This window comes from Dysidea avara, chromosome 4 (genome assembly GCF_963678975.1).
Source record: "Dysidea avara chromosome 4, odDysAvar1.4, whole genome shotgun sequence".
Taxonomy (NCBI): domain Eukaryota; kingdom Metazoa; phylum Porifera; class Demospongiae; order Dictyoceratida; family Dysideidae; genus Dysidea; species Dysidea avara.
In genome coordinates, this window is record NC_089275.1 from 10,888,075 (window position 1) to 10,902,936 (window position 14,862).

The window sequence follows — 14,862 nt, forward strand, 5'->3', positions numbered from 1 at the left end:
TTTGACAGGTGCTACTCAACTAGATCAAACCAGTGGAGATCAACGTATTACTCTGAATGAAACTGCTGTTCCATCAACAGCTAGTTATGACACAGCCGTAGAGTTCCTTCGCAATAGTTGCTATGGCAGCAGACACGGTAGAGAGTCCGGTATGTACCAATGCATGACTAACTACACAAAAACTACAATTGTAGCTACTTGTACATATGTAAAGGGTCACACTGAACATCAAAATGGCTATAGTTCTTTTGCTACAGTATTACAGATTCCTAACAAATTGTACATTGGTAAATCTCATAAAACATTAACTGCATGAGCAAGTATGTCTGAATATGTTCACCTTGTGTAATGTTCTAAACAATTGCAAAATGAATTTGTGCATCAAATTACATGTGTATTGTACTTCTATGTCATGTTTATTAAAAGTATAGCATCTTTACCTGTTTCTGTAATAGGGATGCCCGATAGTTGTGACATACGACATGTCGTGACATAAAGCTCCATGATATGATATGACATAGGCTTCTTTATGTCGTTACATAAATATCTCTTAATAATAAACACTTTTCCATTCATTTTTGATCAGCAATAAATATGAGAAAAATTGACAAATAAGTATGAGCAATTGTTGGCTGTTGATGGCATAGTTAATATTGCTGATGTTTAAGTTGATATTTTTGCTTGTTTGAATCAAAATAGCTATACAGTTTCATAAGTAACAGCTTCAGTTGTGAAACTTTAAGAATTGCTTGTGTTGTGACATAAACCTCTATGACATGTGACATAAAAATTTCTGTCGTGGCATCCCTATTCTGTAACCGAATGCAACATACGCTATCACAAATCTAAGCATACAAAAATGTGCATTGCATGTTTCTGATATAGCAGCGCTATGCGTATATACGTAACACCAATGATGACTCTAAAATCATGTATCATGTAATTATGTACAGTGAAGCACTACTAGACCATACAACGTATGATACATTTTTATATCAGGTCTGTTTTATAGATCTCCAAGCAGCCATTAAGAATTTCAACATCTATAAAATGTTTGACAATAGCATGAACATATAATGTAACGCAATACCATATAACAATTATTATTACAAAGTATCAACTAGAGTTGCAGCAATACAGTGTGTAGGTGTATCAATATATTGCCTCTGGTGTATCGTGATACAGCGATATATTGCACGATACAAAATGGAGTCTAAACAGTGGTCTATGTTGTTTTTTTTGTTTGTTTTTTAAGAGAAATAAGTGAGCTAATTTTTCTTTGAGAAGCATTACATACTACTCAGCTTAACCACAATGTACAATAATTTGATTGTCAGCCATGTTAACAAGCCACGGTATGTCGATTTATCGGTTTTCTTGGACATAGACATGCACTGTGTTCAATTGCTGGTGCCAAGCAAATGCGTAGTACGCCTATAAGAAAGTGGCCATGCACCATCTGAGTTAAGTATTTCATATGTGCTTCTATGCTTAGCAACATTTGTTGCAGCCTCAAATGCATGAGTATTAATTTGTATTTAACAGTATTAAATGCAAATTATTAAGTATTTGTTGTATATATGGTTTGGTAGCTGGATGTATTTGTATTTAGATACTTTCTTAATGTATTTAAATACTTTAAATACACTCTAACCAAAAGGAGGTTCAAATGATCACTTGATCATTATGAGTATCAGCTATGGTTGGGCATAGCTAGTGTAAACTCTACACACACATAAAGACACGCTCATGTTCATGTGAGACGTCAAAGGAAATTATGAAAAGTGTATGCACACAAGGTCTATAGCTAGCTATGCTATAGTGTGAACAAATGCTGCTTGCGTGAAATGCAAATTGATACACCTAACTACGTGCTATTCTATAACTTTGTAGCTCTGGTCTTCTTCACAGTATCCATTGTCATAGTTGTACATCAAAATCAATGAACCTGGGACAAAAATCAGATATATAAAAATAACTGAATTACCAGTAGGTAAACGTTTAGTGTGCTCCATCCTGGCACAAGACATCAGCTCCATTTTGAAAACCTAAAAAATACTGTATACATCACCTTGCGTATCACATGCATCTACTTGAGGTGTGAAAGGGACTTTCCAAGGGATTCCCCCCAAATACTTCACATGATGTCAATCAATTGGATTCGGGCCTTTGTCAAACTTGTTCGCAGTCATGATTCAATAATGTGGTACGTGCGCTATTATAGTATAGACTGTCACAGGGTTGTTTGTACGCTGCCATGAATCTAGTGTAGCGTAACTAGCGTTGAGCTAGCTACTTGTGATGGCTGGGCAAAAGTTGATGATGGCCAAGCAAGGAACTGTGATGGTTGGGCGAATGCCCACCCTTGGCTACACCTATCATCAATAGTGTGGGCATACATACTTACAGCTAACATCTTACAACTTAGTATATACAAAATTACATTATGTACTTAGGAAATAAAATGGTTGAGTCACTTGTCAAGTGCAACATAGCATTTTAAAAATTGAATTTAAAATGCTTTGAAAAGTATTTGTATTTGTGTTTTAATACTTAGCATTATATTAAACCCCAAGTCTGGAACTTGCAGTAAAGCATTTTGTTCTTGTCGTCAAATCCATTGTTAGTTTTTAAGAGATTTCCTTACAGCTTTAGCACGTCTGTTTGAACAGTTTACATTTCCTATTGCTGCTGATTGGTTGTTTACACACCTATATCATAGTTACTATATATTAGGGATCATGGAGGTTCCACAAAAATAATATTGGCCAGAAACCAGTCTCACAATACTTTGATGGCACCCTGGCAACATAGGTATAACCAAGCACAATAGTGCCTTCAGTATGAACCCTTCCAATAAGTTGCTACAATATATTTCTTATGATTTATTCAATGAGATTTTCCACTGACTGCCTGACTGACTGCCCTTAAGACAAGGGTAACTCGATAACAACTAACTCTACGGGCTTGATTATTTCACTGTTCGACGTCGCTTCAACCCGACAGGTGCCTATTAGGCATACTGCAATACGTACAATGCATGCTTCATGGACTCACCTGTGTCTCCCATTTATCCTTCCTGACAGTGCAAGGTATTGATTTGCAGTAGTGCTGCGTGATGGCTTCCCTGCATTTGTAACAGCCAATTTTTCCATTGTGGCTGGATTGATTGTAGAGGCACTTCTCATACTGTTCTTTGTTTGTAATACTGTGCAACGGGCTGAACATAGCTGAAAACAAAGCGTAGTGGCCACTTGGTACTCTTCAATAATTGATGTTGTGGCATGCATTCAGATGAAAACAATAAGTCTGGCACCATTCTTTGTTTTGATGCAGTCAATAATGTGCTTGTTCACCAGTCATTATGGTACAAAAAAAGTAAACAAACAAGTGTAAGGTGGAATGTTAAGGATCATAGAAAAAAGTAGTGAAACAAGGAGGTTTCCTATACCTGAAAATATGCTAGTGGACATTAAAACTACTTCCATGAATAGATTAGGGATTAAATGTCCACTAGTATACCTTTAAGTGTAGGCGACCTGTTTCCCTGCTTTTTATTTCTATGATCCCTATCAAACTTAAAATTCTTTGCACTTGTACTGCATACCTGAAGTTCAACTATGTAGCTACGTAATTTATTTACATTAGCTAGGGGCTTGCAACACTTAGAAGTTTTCTCATAGAGCCATATTCTCCTTGAAGCCATACATTTAATATTTCTGTGCCCTATAAAAGGACTTGTTGGAGTGCAGTGTACATCAGACACCGGAGAGTTTCTAAAAACGTCATTGCTACTTAACTGCGTGTACTACAACTAGTCAGTGGTACTATCTTACTGATCTGAAGGTATGACTGTAACAGCTTATATAGCTAGATCACTATAGAGTTAGCTGGCATCTAGCACATATTCCTTACAGTTCAAAATGAGATATTGTCAGTGCCTAATTCTTGCACTGATCTTTGGCTGTGTCATATTCCAAGATGTGTCTGGTGTTGCTAGAGTTAAAAGATCTGCTGATGAAAATTTACGTGACCCAGGAACTTACATTGTCCACTTTGAGGACAGTACAACTGATGCACAGCTACATCACTTTGTTAAACAACTGAATAGGAGGTCCAATAGAAGGACAAAGTTTGAAGCAGAGATAATCTCAGAATATCCTAACATCAAATGCTTAACAGCAAAGTTGTCAGAAAAAGCTTTAAAATGGGTGAGAATGATTACGTAGCTATACCACATAGAGTTACGTTAACAATTCAGTACTATAAAATTTGATCTCTCCTTGATGAAGTAATGTGTGTATGTGAACGTAGGAAAAGCAGAAATGTACTGGGATTAAAATAATGGATAGCATTACTGTACTCTGTGGTATTGTATTCATTAATAGTAGAATCCATTGCTCACATTTTTGACTCCACCGTTTACATACTGTATATGCATTTGCCAGTACTACAGCATGATTGGTCTTTATGTGCAGGTTACACGTCACAAAATGGTTTTGGAAGTAAAGGAAAATGAATATGTTATATTTGTATCTGAAACTGATTCTCTTATGTCTGCCAAGCCAGGATGGCACTTGGATAGAGTAGACCAACAGGCATTGCCACTGGATCAGAAATATACTGCTAGCCAATACACTGGGAAATCAGTTGATGTATATGTACTGGACACTGGTATTCACTATAATCACAGTGTATTCAATGGTAGAGCTCACTATCCAGGCTGTGATCCAATTGACAAGATAGACAATGAAACACATGAAGGGGAAGACTGCAATGGTCATGGAACTCATGTAGCTGGTCTTGTTGGTGGAAATGGTACTGGACTAGCCACTAGTGTGACTTTGTTTTCTGTTAGAGTAGCAAACTGTAGAGGCCGAGCTTCTGAAGCATCTCTCCTTGATGGACTAATATGTGTACGTGAACATAGAAAAAGCAGAAATGGAACCCGAGCAATCATTAACATGTCTCTTGCTGGAAGTGCAATAATGGATAGCATTAGCAAATTTGTGAAAGAAGTAATAGCTGATGGTGTAGTAGTCACAGCTTCTGCTGGGAATGGTCGTGATGACTTTAAGAAACTAAATTATGACTCCTGTAAAGTTTATCCAGCAGGTTACAATGGTGTTATCAATGTAGGTGCTACTGACATGAATGATAATGCATTGATGGGTGAATTTGAAGGTAGAAGTTTAATCACCAACATGGGATCATGTGTAGATGTGTTTGCTCCTGGCTATAGCATCCTCAGTAGTGACATATGTATCCCTAACAGTTCCTGCTACAATCTTACAGCTAATGACGGAGATGAATGTAATACATATCAAAGATTTCGATCAGGGACTTCTCAGAGTTCTCCAATAGTCACTGGAGCTGTTGCCCTACTACTGGAGAAATGCCCACATATAACCAATACAGAAATTAGAAACATGTTAAGAACCTATCTGTCCAGAGGGAGAGTCCAATTCTGTAAAGCATACGGATTCCTGAGTGAATACACTAATCTGACAGCTGTCATTGATGTTGTTGGCACTACGCTTAATCGTTTACTGTTCATAGGAGTTTTACCTCATATATATTGTGAAGAGTTTCATGGCCAACCATTAATTACATCAATCAATTATTAGATTTTATGTAATTTACACTACTTTAAGCAGGCACCTTTACTTGTACAAACATGTTACATAACTCATAAAGTAGATATTTATGTTGTCTCCAATGTAAACTGCTTATCAAATTATGATCAATAACAATTGGATGATGTTTTGTCAGTGTAGGATTTTTAATTGTCTATCAAACAATTACTTGCTAAGCAATGCTCTTAGTCAAGGCATTGAAGACTTACAGCAACATACCATTGACATGTAATATAGTATTGTACAGCTTCCCTCTTTAGTTCCAAAGAATGTGTGAGCCACTAGCTCAAAAATTATATCCCATTGTCAGTTTGTATACACTAGCTTATGTACGTTGCCTTAATTATAAATTAAGTACTTCAAACTGTTATGGCTCTATGAAATTAGCAAACCATAGCAATACAATTTCCAAGAGTTTACAATAGCTTTTGGTCAAACTGATTAAACTACATGTATACACATTATGAAGCTAGATAGGTAAGGGACAAGGATGAATGTGTTTAACAACGCTGCTATAGAAGCCATAATGAATGTAAATGTAGTCCGTAGCTTTTCTTTATGTGATATTTGTGTGTGTACATAGCGCAACTGATGGAGGGAAGAAGATACAAATATGCTGCACCACCTTGTTTTACCACCACTCACTGACTGACCATAATCAATAATGTATTATTGAATTTGATAAATAATTTTTGTTACGTATTTAATGATGAACATGAATTGAGTAAGATACAGTGGCCCTTTCCAATCTCTAATAATTTAGATTGGACCCAAATCTGGTGGTTTGAAATTAATTTTTTTCATAACTTATGGTATTTCAAGTTTGTAGATTTAACATATGCATGTAGAAGAGCCATTCGCAAATCAGGTCACTTTAAACTTGGTTTTAGACATGAGCTATAACATACCGTAATGAATAGCTAGTTACATAAAAAAGCTGTGATGTTCATAGATTGAATGCACATGTGTGGAAGACCCCCATTCATTTTACATACATACATACCGATGTGTACACACACATCAACTTTCTGACCATGTTATACCACAAGTATGATAATGGTTATCATGTTAGTTAATATGTTTGTGTAATCAACAATATATAGTTTTATTGAATCATAGCCACAGAAAGTACTCAGAGTTTGGAAAGACTGGTATGGTTGTTAACTAATTGGAATGTTTCAATTTGTGCCACATTAATACAATTATCTTAACCTAATCAGCACTAATGGTTATAATTAGTTTATAGTGTTAAGAAACAAGCTATATGCAATTTTCTTGAGTATCATCAGCTGGACTTGAGTATCATCAGCTGGACTAAGTGCTACGAAGTTATGCAGACTGGTCAATTATGTGGCTGTTGGTTGAACTAATTTACGTACATACCGGATGTAAATTTATATTGGACTTCCTAAATTCGATATGGTTTATCTTATGATAACATAATACTGTGCTATTGTGTACATCAGTATAGTGAATTTGTATGCCTCATCTGACTTCTCTACATGTAATTTATACCATGGCATTCCCTGTGGTCTATATGTATGTACATACACTTTACAAGATTACTGTATTTACAAGTATAAGAAATTTTGTACTTGAGTAGGGATCATAGAAATAAAACGCCATTAAACAAAGAAGGTTGCCAACAGTTTCGGCTATACTAGTGGTCATGTACTTCAGTTACTGAAAAGTGGCATGGCCATTCCCTTTCATTTTCCACCCGTTAATACAGTGTTACAAATGAAGAACAGTATGAAACTCATCTCTGGTATCAATCCATTCACTATACATGGATGATATAAAGCCATTACCATGCTACCCATGTACACCTGCATGCTAGTGGTAGAGAGGATATCCGACACAAAGGTATGTCAATGTCCATGATACATGTATGTGGTAGGCGAAAAGGTACTTCTAGGACCTAAGTGATTTCTAGGGCCTATAGCATTCAGAGTGAAAGCAAGTGAGCACACTTCTCTATTGTATGGGCCAAGAAGCTGAGACAGTTCTAGCATCTACTAATATTACTGATGATGACAGAGCAGTGTACAACACAGTGATAGGGAAGTTCAACTCCTTCAAGGTGACAAGGAATGTAATTTATGAGAGAGCTCACTTCAATCGTCATGTTTAACTGGATGGTGAATCAGCAGAACAGTTTATCATAGAACTCTGTAACCTGGCAGAATTCTGCAATTATGAACAGCTCAAGGGAGGTGATTCGCGATAGACTTGTCATCGGAATCCGTGACTGCCATCTTTCTGAATGTTGACAGCTAAATCCCAACTTTACATTGGATAAGGCTAAACGTGTAGTCCGCCAACATGAAACTGTCCAGGCCCAGCAACATGCACTCAAGGGAGGCACTGATTCAACCAGCAGTGAACTAGATAGACTGCAATTTAGCAGCCGTAACTTTAAGAAAACATGGCCACACACAAACAGTGGAACAGCAAAGATATGCACTCGTTGTGGACAGGGGACGCACTCCTGTGACAGATGACCCTGCCAAAGATGTCACATGTAGCCAATGTCGCAAAAGAGGACAGTATTCCTGGTGCTGTTTGACCAAGAATGTTTCAGAAATGTCTGCAGAGAGCCACCTTCACACTGCTTTTTTAGACATACAAGATCAATCCTGGAAAGTACAGGTAGATTTAAAGCAAGTCTGTCTCCTTCAAGTTAGATACTGGAGCTGAAGTCACACCAATTTCCTTAGATAACTTTCAGGTTTTAACAGAGTACAATTGGCCAAACCTCAGAAAACTCTGTGGCCCATCTAGAACCAAACTAAACATGATCGAGCAGTTCCATGGATCTTTTACATATGCAACCCGACAGACTTTACAACTAGTTTACGTGGTCAAAGACCTTAAAGCTAATTCACTAGGGTTGCCTGTGACCACTGCACTAAACCTCATTGCAAGACTTGACTCTCTTACAGAAATTTCAGAAAACATACCACAACAATTCCCTTTTCTTTTCGGGTAACCTAGGTTATGAGTACCACATTCAACTGAAACATGATGCCAAACCATTTTCCATTTTCACTCCCTGACATGTCCCACTACCTCTACGAACCAAGTTTAAGATGAACTAAATAGAATGGAGTCTGGGGTGATTTCACCAGTAGACCAGCCTACCAAGTATTGTGCTGGAATGGTTGTGGTGCCAAAGAAGATTGGTTCCATCAAAATCTGTGTTGACCTAAAACCTTTGAATACTAATGTGCAACGTGAAGTTCATCCCCTTCCCCAAGTAGAAGATACCCTTGCACAGTTGTCAGGTGCCACAATCTTTTGTAAGTTAGATGCCAACTCAGGCTTTTGGCAAATACCACTGGATTCCTCTTCAAGATTATTAACAACTTTCTTCACTCACAATGGCAGATACTGCTTCAATAAACTGCCTTTTGGCATTTCAAGTGCTCCAGAGCATTTCCTAAAACAAATGCACAAGATTCTTAGTGGTCTCCCTAGAGTCCTTTGCCATATGGATGATGTTCTTGTATTTGGAAAAGACACAGTTGAACATGATACACAGCTTGAAAGAGTGCTTAATCAAGTTTTTGGGCCACCTCATGATCAGTCTGGCATACGACCAGATCTTGACAAGACATTTGCCATAACCAGCATGCCAACATCTTAGAACTGCAACATTTTATGGGCATGATAAACCAGTTTGGGAGGTTTTCATGTAATCTTGCTCAAATCACAGAACCACTCCGTGAACTGTTACAACAACGTAATTCATGGATATGGGGCACTGCACAAGATAAATCATTTGCTAGTGTCAAAACAGAGATACTGTAGCAAAACCCACTTTGTTAGCCTTGTTTGATGTTAATGCAGATGTCAAGGTCTCCGCAGATGCCTCCTCCTTTGGACTTGGGGCCGCACTACTACTGAAGACTGCTTCATGCTGGAAACCCGTGGCATTTGCTTCAAGAGTGATGTCAGACACAGAGTGCAGATACTGTATGCCCAAGTTGAAAAGGAAGCCCTCACAATTACTTAGGCCTGTGAAAGATTCTCCACCTACACTCTTGGCAAAACATTTACCATCGAGACTGACCACAAACCACTGATACCCTTACTTGGAAACAAAAGCTTGGATAGTCTACCCCCAAGAATTCTGCGGTTTCGGTTCCGTCTGTCAAGATTTGACTACAACATTAGTTTACACATGTTCCTGGCAAACAAATGTACACTGCAGACGCTTTGTCATGAACCCCTGTCTCAGCAGCAGAATCCATTAACTTACAACAGGAAGTAGAGTTACTCCTAGCACTACTTGTAGCCCATTTACCAGCCAGCAGCCAACGTATCAGTGACCTAAAGACAGCACAGAGCTCTGACCCAACCTGTTCCACACTTATATCCTACTGTAAGCATAATTGGCCTAACAAGAACCACCTCAGCCTTTCCTTGAAGCCATACTGGAACTTTAGAGGTCAGTTAACAGTACATGATGACTTACTGTTGTATGGTTCTTGTATTGTGATGCCTCTCCATGCAGCAGGAAATGTTACAGAAGCTTCACAATAGCCATCAGGGAATTCAGAATTGTCATTTGCTTGCCAAGATTTCAGTCTGGTGGCCTGGAATATCAAAACAAATCAGTGATACAATCGCAAAGTGTCCTACACGTGTAAGAGAATCATCTTCACGTAAGAACCACTTATTCCATCTCAGTTACCGGACTATCCATGGCAGAAGACTGGAACAGATCTGTTTTATTTAAATACTCATTGTGTGATGATAGTTGATTATTTTTCCAGATTCATTGAAGTAATCAAACTGGCAACTACCACATCCAAAGCGGTCATAGATGCATTGCGATCAGTTTTTTTCTCATTACGGCATACCAGAGACTGTCATGAGTGACAGTGGACCTCAGTACTCCTCCTGTGAGTTTGCAAAATCCTGTAACTTTCACGACATAACTAGCAATCTGTTATTCCCACGGAGTAATGACCAAGTTGAACAAACCATACAAACTGCTAAGAAATTGCTGAAGCGATCAGACGACCCCATACAGCTTTGCTAATGTATCGAAGCACCCCAGGTGCAATTTGTCACCAGCCGAGCTACTTATGGGGAGATACCTTCAATATCCTTTGCCAACTACTGCTGAACAGCTACAACCTATACATGCACATATCTCAAATCATATTTGATCACATTTATGCTTTTTCAGGTGATAGAGAACTGTTGATAAGCATTGAGGACTGTTGATAGGTGTTGAATTAGTTAAAGCCTTTGTTCTACTGAGGTACAGATGCTCTATTTTATGCAGTAACTTTGCTGAATATGTCCTAGTTATACATTCTCCCTCAGTAGTTTAATTATTATGAACACTTGGAATTACAAAACGGTTATTTCATATTACGGTTGATTATAAATGCACTATCTGCATACGTACTTGAAAATAGCTAACTTTTGTTTAAACAGTTTAGGCCAAACAAACTCAATTACTTCTCATCACCACCCACCTCACTTTTACCTCACTGCCTCGAATTGCATTATTGTTACTAATGATCACAGATGTATAGATTACAGTGTGGGGAATATCATTTTGCTGCACAAAAAATGTCTTGTGATCAACAAAGACTGGAAAATATACATGAGTATTGACTGTCAAAATACTTTAGTAACCTGTACATTAACAGCTATCGTAGCAGTTTGGAGCATTAATGAAAATGATCTCCAGTCCACATGCAAATCACAAGTTTGCTTGCCTTAGTAGTCTTGTACAACTGAGTGTGAGAGGCCAACAGTAGCATTAATTTTTTATGAATGATATTGTAACTTGTAAGTATATGGATTTCATGGATAACCAATGACGATGCAAGAGACAGACCAAGACCAAAACACAGAGTCGTTATTACCAATGAGAGATAGAATTTAGATGCATGAAACTACCACACTCCTACATGTGTCTTGAAGGGACAATGTATTACTGTTCAGTTTACTTATTTATTTTTACACTTATAAAGAAAATGTGATGTTATAGGGATATAGTCCAGTCAAGAGTTTATAATTGCCCTAGCGCATTATAAACTCTTGGTACAGTTAATGTGCTAAAAAGATATGGATAAGACTGGCCACACAACCTACTGTATGTATGGAAATTGACACTGAAATTGACTGAATAAAAGGCAGCACAATGCTAATGATCATGTATGGTTATGGCACATGAGAGAGCATATGATAGGGACAAGTTGCAAGTGGTTGCTAAAAAAGGGCTGAGGTGAGACTGGTAATTGACAGAACATGCATTATAAAAATGTCTAAAACATTTTGTAGAACAATGATGCTTTATTTTTCATAGGACTTAATATATTATATTAGAATATAAAAGAGGTATGATAGCAACAGGTTACAATTACTTCACTAAAAATGGATTTAGTTATTGACTGCATGCATAGCCTACTCACAGATGATAGACATAACAAACACTTTTTGTTTCTATATATGTGACCAAATTTTGGAAAATCACCCATATGGGTGCATTTGACACCTAAAATATTTAATGATCAAATCACAAACATTATAGTGTAAATCTACTTGTTGATGGTTTTAAGCCATTCTCAATGCATTAAATTACAAGAAAATTCTTTAAATATTTTCAAACCTGTTCCCTGCTCTTATTAGCAAAACACTAAACATGAAAATTCTTATTTCACGTGTGCCCATATGGGTGATTTTCCAAAATTCAGTCACATGTAGGGAGATACTTGGAATCGTTTTCGCTACCAGAATGAGTTTAAATTGTTTCTTACCGCTCTTCCCTATCGTAGCAAGAAATGACACAGATTTTGAAACTATATACACAGGTTTGATTACGTGTCATATTTTGACTAACTGCAGGTGTCAATTCCATGCGAATGAGCATACCTGTCATGATTACAGAATCTATGGAGGTTAATACTATATAGTGATAGAGCCAACTACAATAAAATATTTGTGTGCATGTTCAGAGTGATACTTCAATGTTTAAACCAACCCAACTAAAACTCCGAACACTGAACTTAAATAAGCTAGACTTAGAGGTAAATAAGCTTTCCACAATAAACCCATCAGTTGATCATATCGAACCCAAGGGAAGGTCCCCCGAACTCAAATAAAAAAGAATTTTAAAAAACGCTTTAATAAATAATCACCCCCCACCAAAAAACAAAATACTAATAAACACCGCCATAAATAAAAGATGAAGATATTCTGCTAAAAAACAACAAAGTAAAAAGTGCCCCTTCCATTAAATCAAAGGGACCCGATGTATCTCAGTTAAAGCCGAAACACAAAATAAAACAAACATTGGAAAAAGTGGCATTACAACCCACTCAACTATATGAGTGAAGTGTATATTTAAGAATTAAGTAGAATATGTATGTGGGTACCTGTGTCAAATATGTACAGGTAAATATGTGGTAAAGTCACTTTCTATAGCTATGAGCTACTTCTTCAGTTGCGTAGGGGTGATGAAACATAAACACAGGTATCTAAACAATTTAAGTAACTTCATTACACAGTAAACAAATCTGTCATCTTTATTCAACTCTGTGAACTGCCAAGTGTCACATTTTGATTAAGCTGACTATCCAATTGTCTTGTATATTATAGTGTTTAGATGGTAGTCAAACAACAGTTGTTATATTAGTAGAGTTTTCAAACTGTTAATTTTGTGACAGATTAAAACAGTTGATACATATAAATTATTATTGTGACCGAATTTTGGAAAATCACCCTTATAGGTGCATTCAACACATTAAATATTTATTTCTGAAACACAGCATTATAAGCTTAATTCCTACCCATTTAAGGGTAGAATATACCATAGCTACCTTGAATTACAAGAAAAATTTTGAAAACTATTTTCTGCTTTTAACAGCACTACGCTATTTTCAAAAATTCTAATCATTTCAGGTGCAACAATAAGGGTGATTTTCCAAAATTCGGTCACTATTAATGTAGGTCGGTAAATAAACCATTTGTCTCAAACTGATATTGTTACCTTGTCAACCGCTGTGGGCTGTCCAATGATAGTGGTTGTACTGATTGGTGTGCAGGGTTCCATGGTTCTCCTATATGATTATGCAAATAGGACCAGTGATATGATCAGCCACAAATTGTGGCTCCGATTGCATGAAACTTGGGGGTGAAATACCACTTTGAAGCCACAGGGATGTTCTTGGGATGGAAGAGCTATTCTTGGAATGAGACTCAAGTCTACCACACATTACAAGGCTCCCTTCAATGTCTGTGCATTTCCTCCCCTGATAGAGTTAATTCCACACCTTTTTTTTTAAATTTATGAAATTGGTTTATTTTATTATCGTCCTTATAAAAATGTATTTTGTATATACTTCTTCCGATGTAGTCTCCTAATACTAGTGTGTGGGCTTTGGAAGGAACTGATCATGAGTTTTTATTCCACCAGCTACACAGTTAATACAACCCATCTACCCTGTACATGCTTTCTAAGTAATACCTACTGTTCTATACTACCTCTAGCCTTGTAGTGCAGGCGTCCTACATACATGGTGCATAGCTTATATACTCACTCATGATTGCTAGCTGCAATGTTACAACACAAGCACTCACAAAATATCTCCTTCCATTAACTTTGTTTAACAAGTTAAACATGTGACCCGATTTGCCAAAACCACACATCTAAATTTGTGACTTTAAAAGGCCATAACTCTGTGGTGAAGTTACAAGCAGTTGAAGTCAAAGAATTGGCTGTGTGTGGAAGCCTGGTTTCAGTCACTATCGTCAACAAGCTACACAATAATTATGGTGCAATGGCCACCAATAGTTTGAAGCTGAAACTGTGATTTGGTACATGACATTAATTGTTGCATAATAAAACCCAGCTAATTTCATTAATGATAGTAAGCATGTACTGCATACATTTAATGTGAACACTTATTAGCCAACGTTCACACTTTTACCTACGTATACGGTTTGGTGTTTACAGTGTGCTGCGTTATACATAGGGTGAGCAACTAATTAGTGTATGATGTAAATAGTGAGCAGATGCCAGTGATGCATGATTGAATTCTGTTGAACCCAAAAGATAACTATGATGACTACATTTGGCTTCAGTGCAACTATTAATGGTATAACACTAAAGCTATGTATATCATACACGTACACTTGGAAAAACTTTAATTCAGCAGCAAACTAGGGGATGCATTTGTATTATAAAGTCATACCATGA

The 14,862-nt window shown here is 37.1% G+C and overlaps 2 protein-coding genes across 4 annotated transcripts in view; both read left to right on the forward strand.

Moving 5' to 3' along the window:
- Positions 1 to 14,862, forward strand: part of LOC136252802 (uncharacterized) — a 169,363-nt gene that overhangs the window by 22,055 nt on the left and 132,446 nt on the right. For both annotated transcript variants that reach the window (XM_066045374.1, XM_066045375.1), the window contains exons 6-7: positions 9 to 149; positions 6,220 to 6,345. In XM_066045374.1, the coding sequence (XP_065901446.1) occupies positions 9 to 149; positions 6,220 to 6,284 (206 nt within the window). In that variant the 3' untranslated portion in view covers positions 6,285 to 6,345. The remainder of the gene's footprint in view (positions 1 to 8; positions 150 to 6,219; positions 6,346 to 14,862) is intronic.
- On the forward strand, positions 660 to 6,212 carry LOC136252801 (extracellular serine proteinase-like). 2 transcript variants are annotated; one of them, XM_066045373.1, is made up of 3 exons: positions 660 to 3,846; positions 3,918 to 4,211; positions 4,479 to 6,212. In XM_066045373.1, exons 2-3 carry the CDS (start codon positions 3,924 to 3,926, stop codon positions 5,625 to 5,627), a joined length of 1,437 nt encoding a protein of 478 aa, XP_065901445.1. In that variant the 5' UTR covers positions 660 to 3,846; positions 3,918 to 3,923; the 3' UTR covers positions 5,628 to 6,212. The 2 variants fall into 2 exon arrangements, with proteins under 2 accessions (XP_065901445.1, XP_065901444.1); XM_066045372.1 differs by having other exon boundaries at positions 660 to 4,211.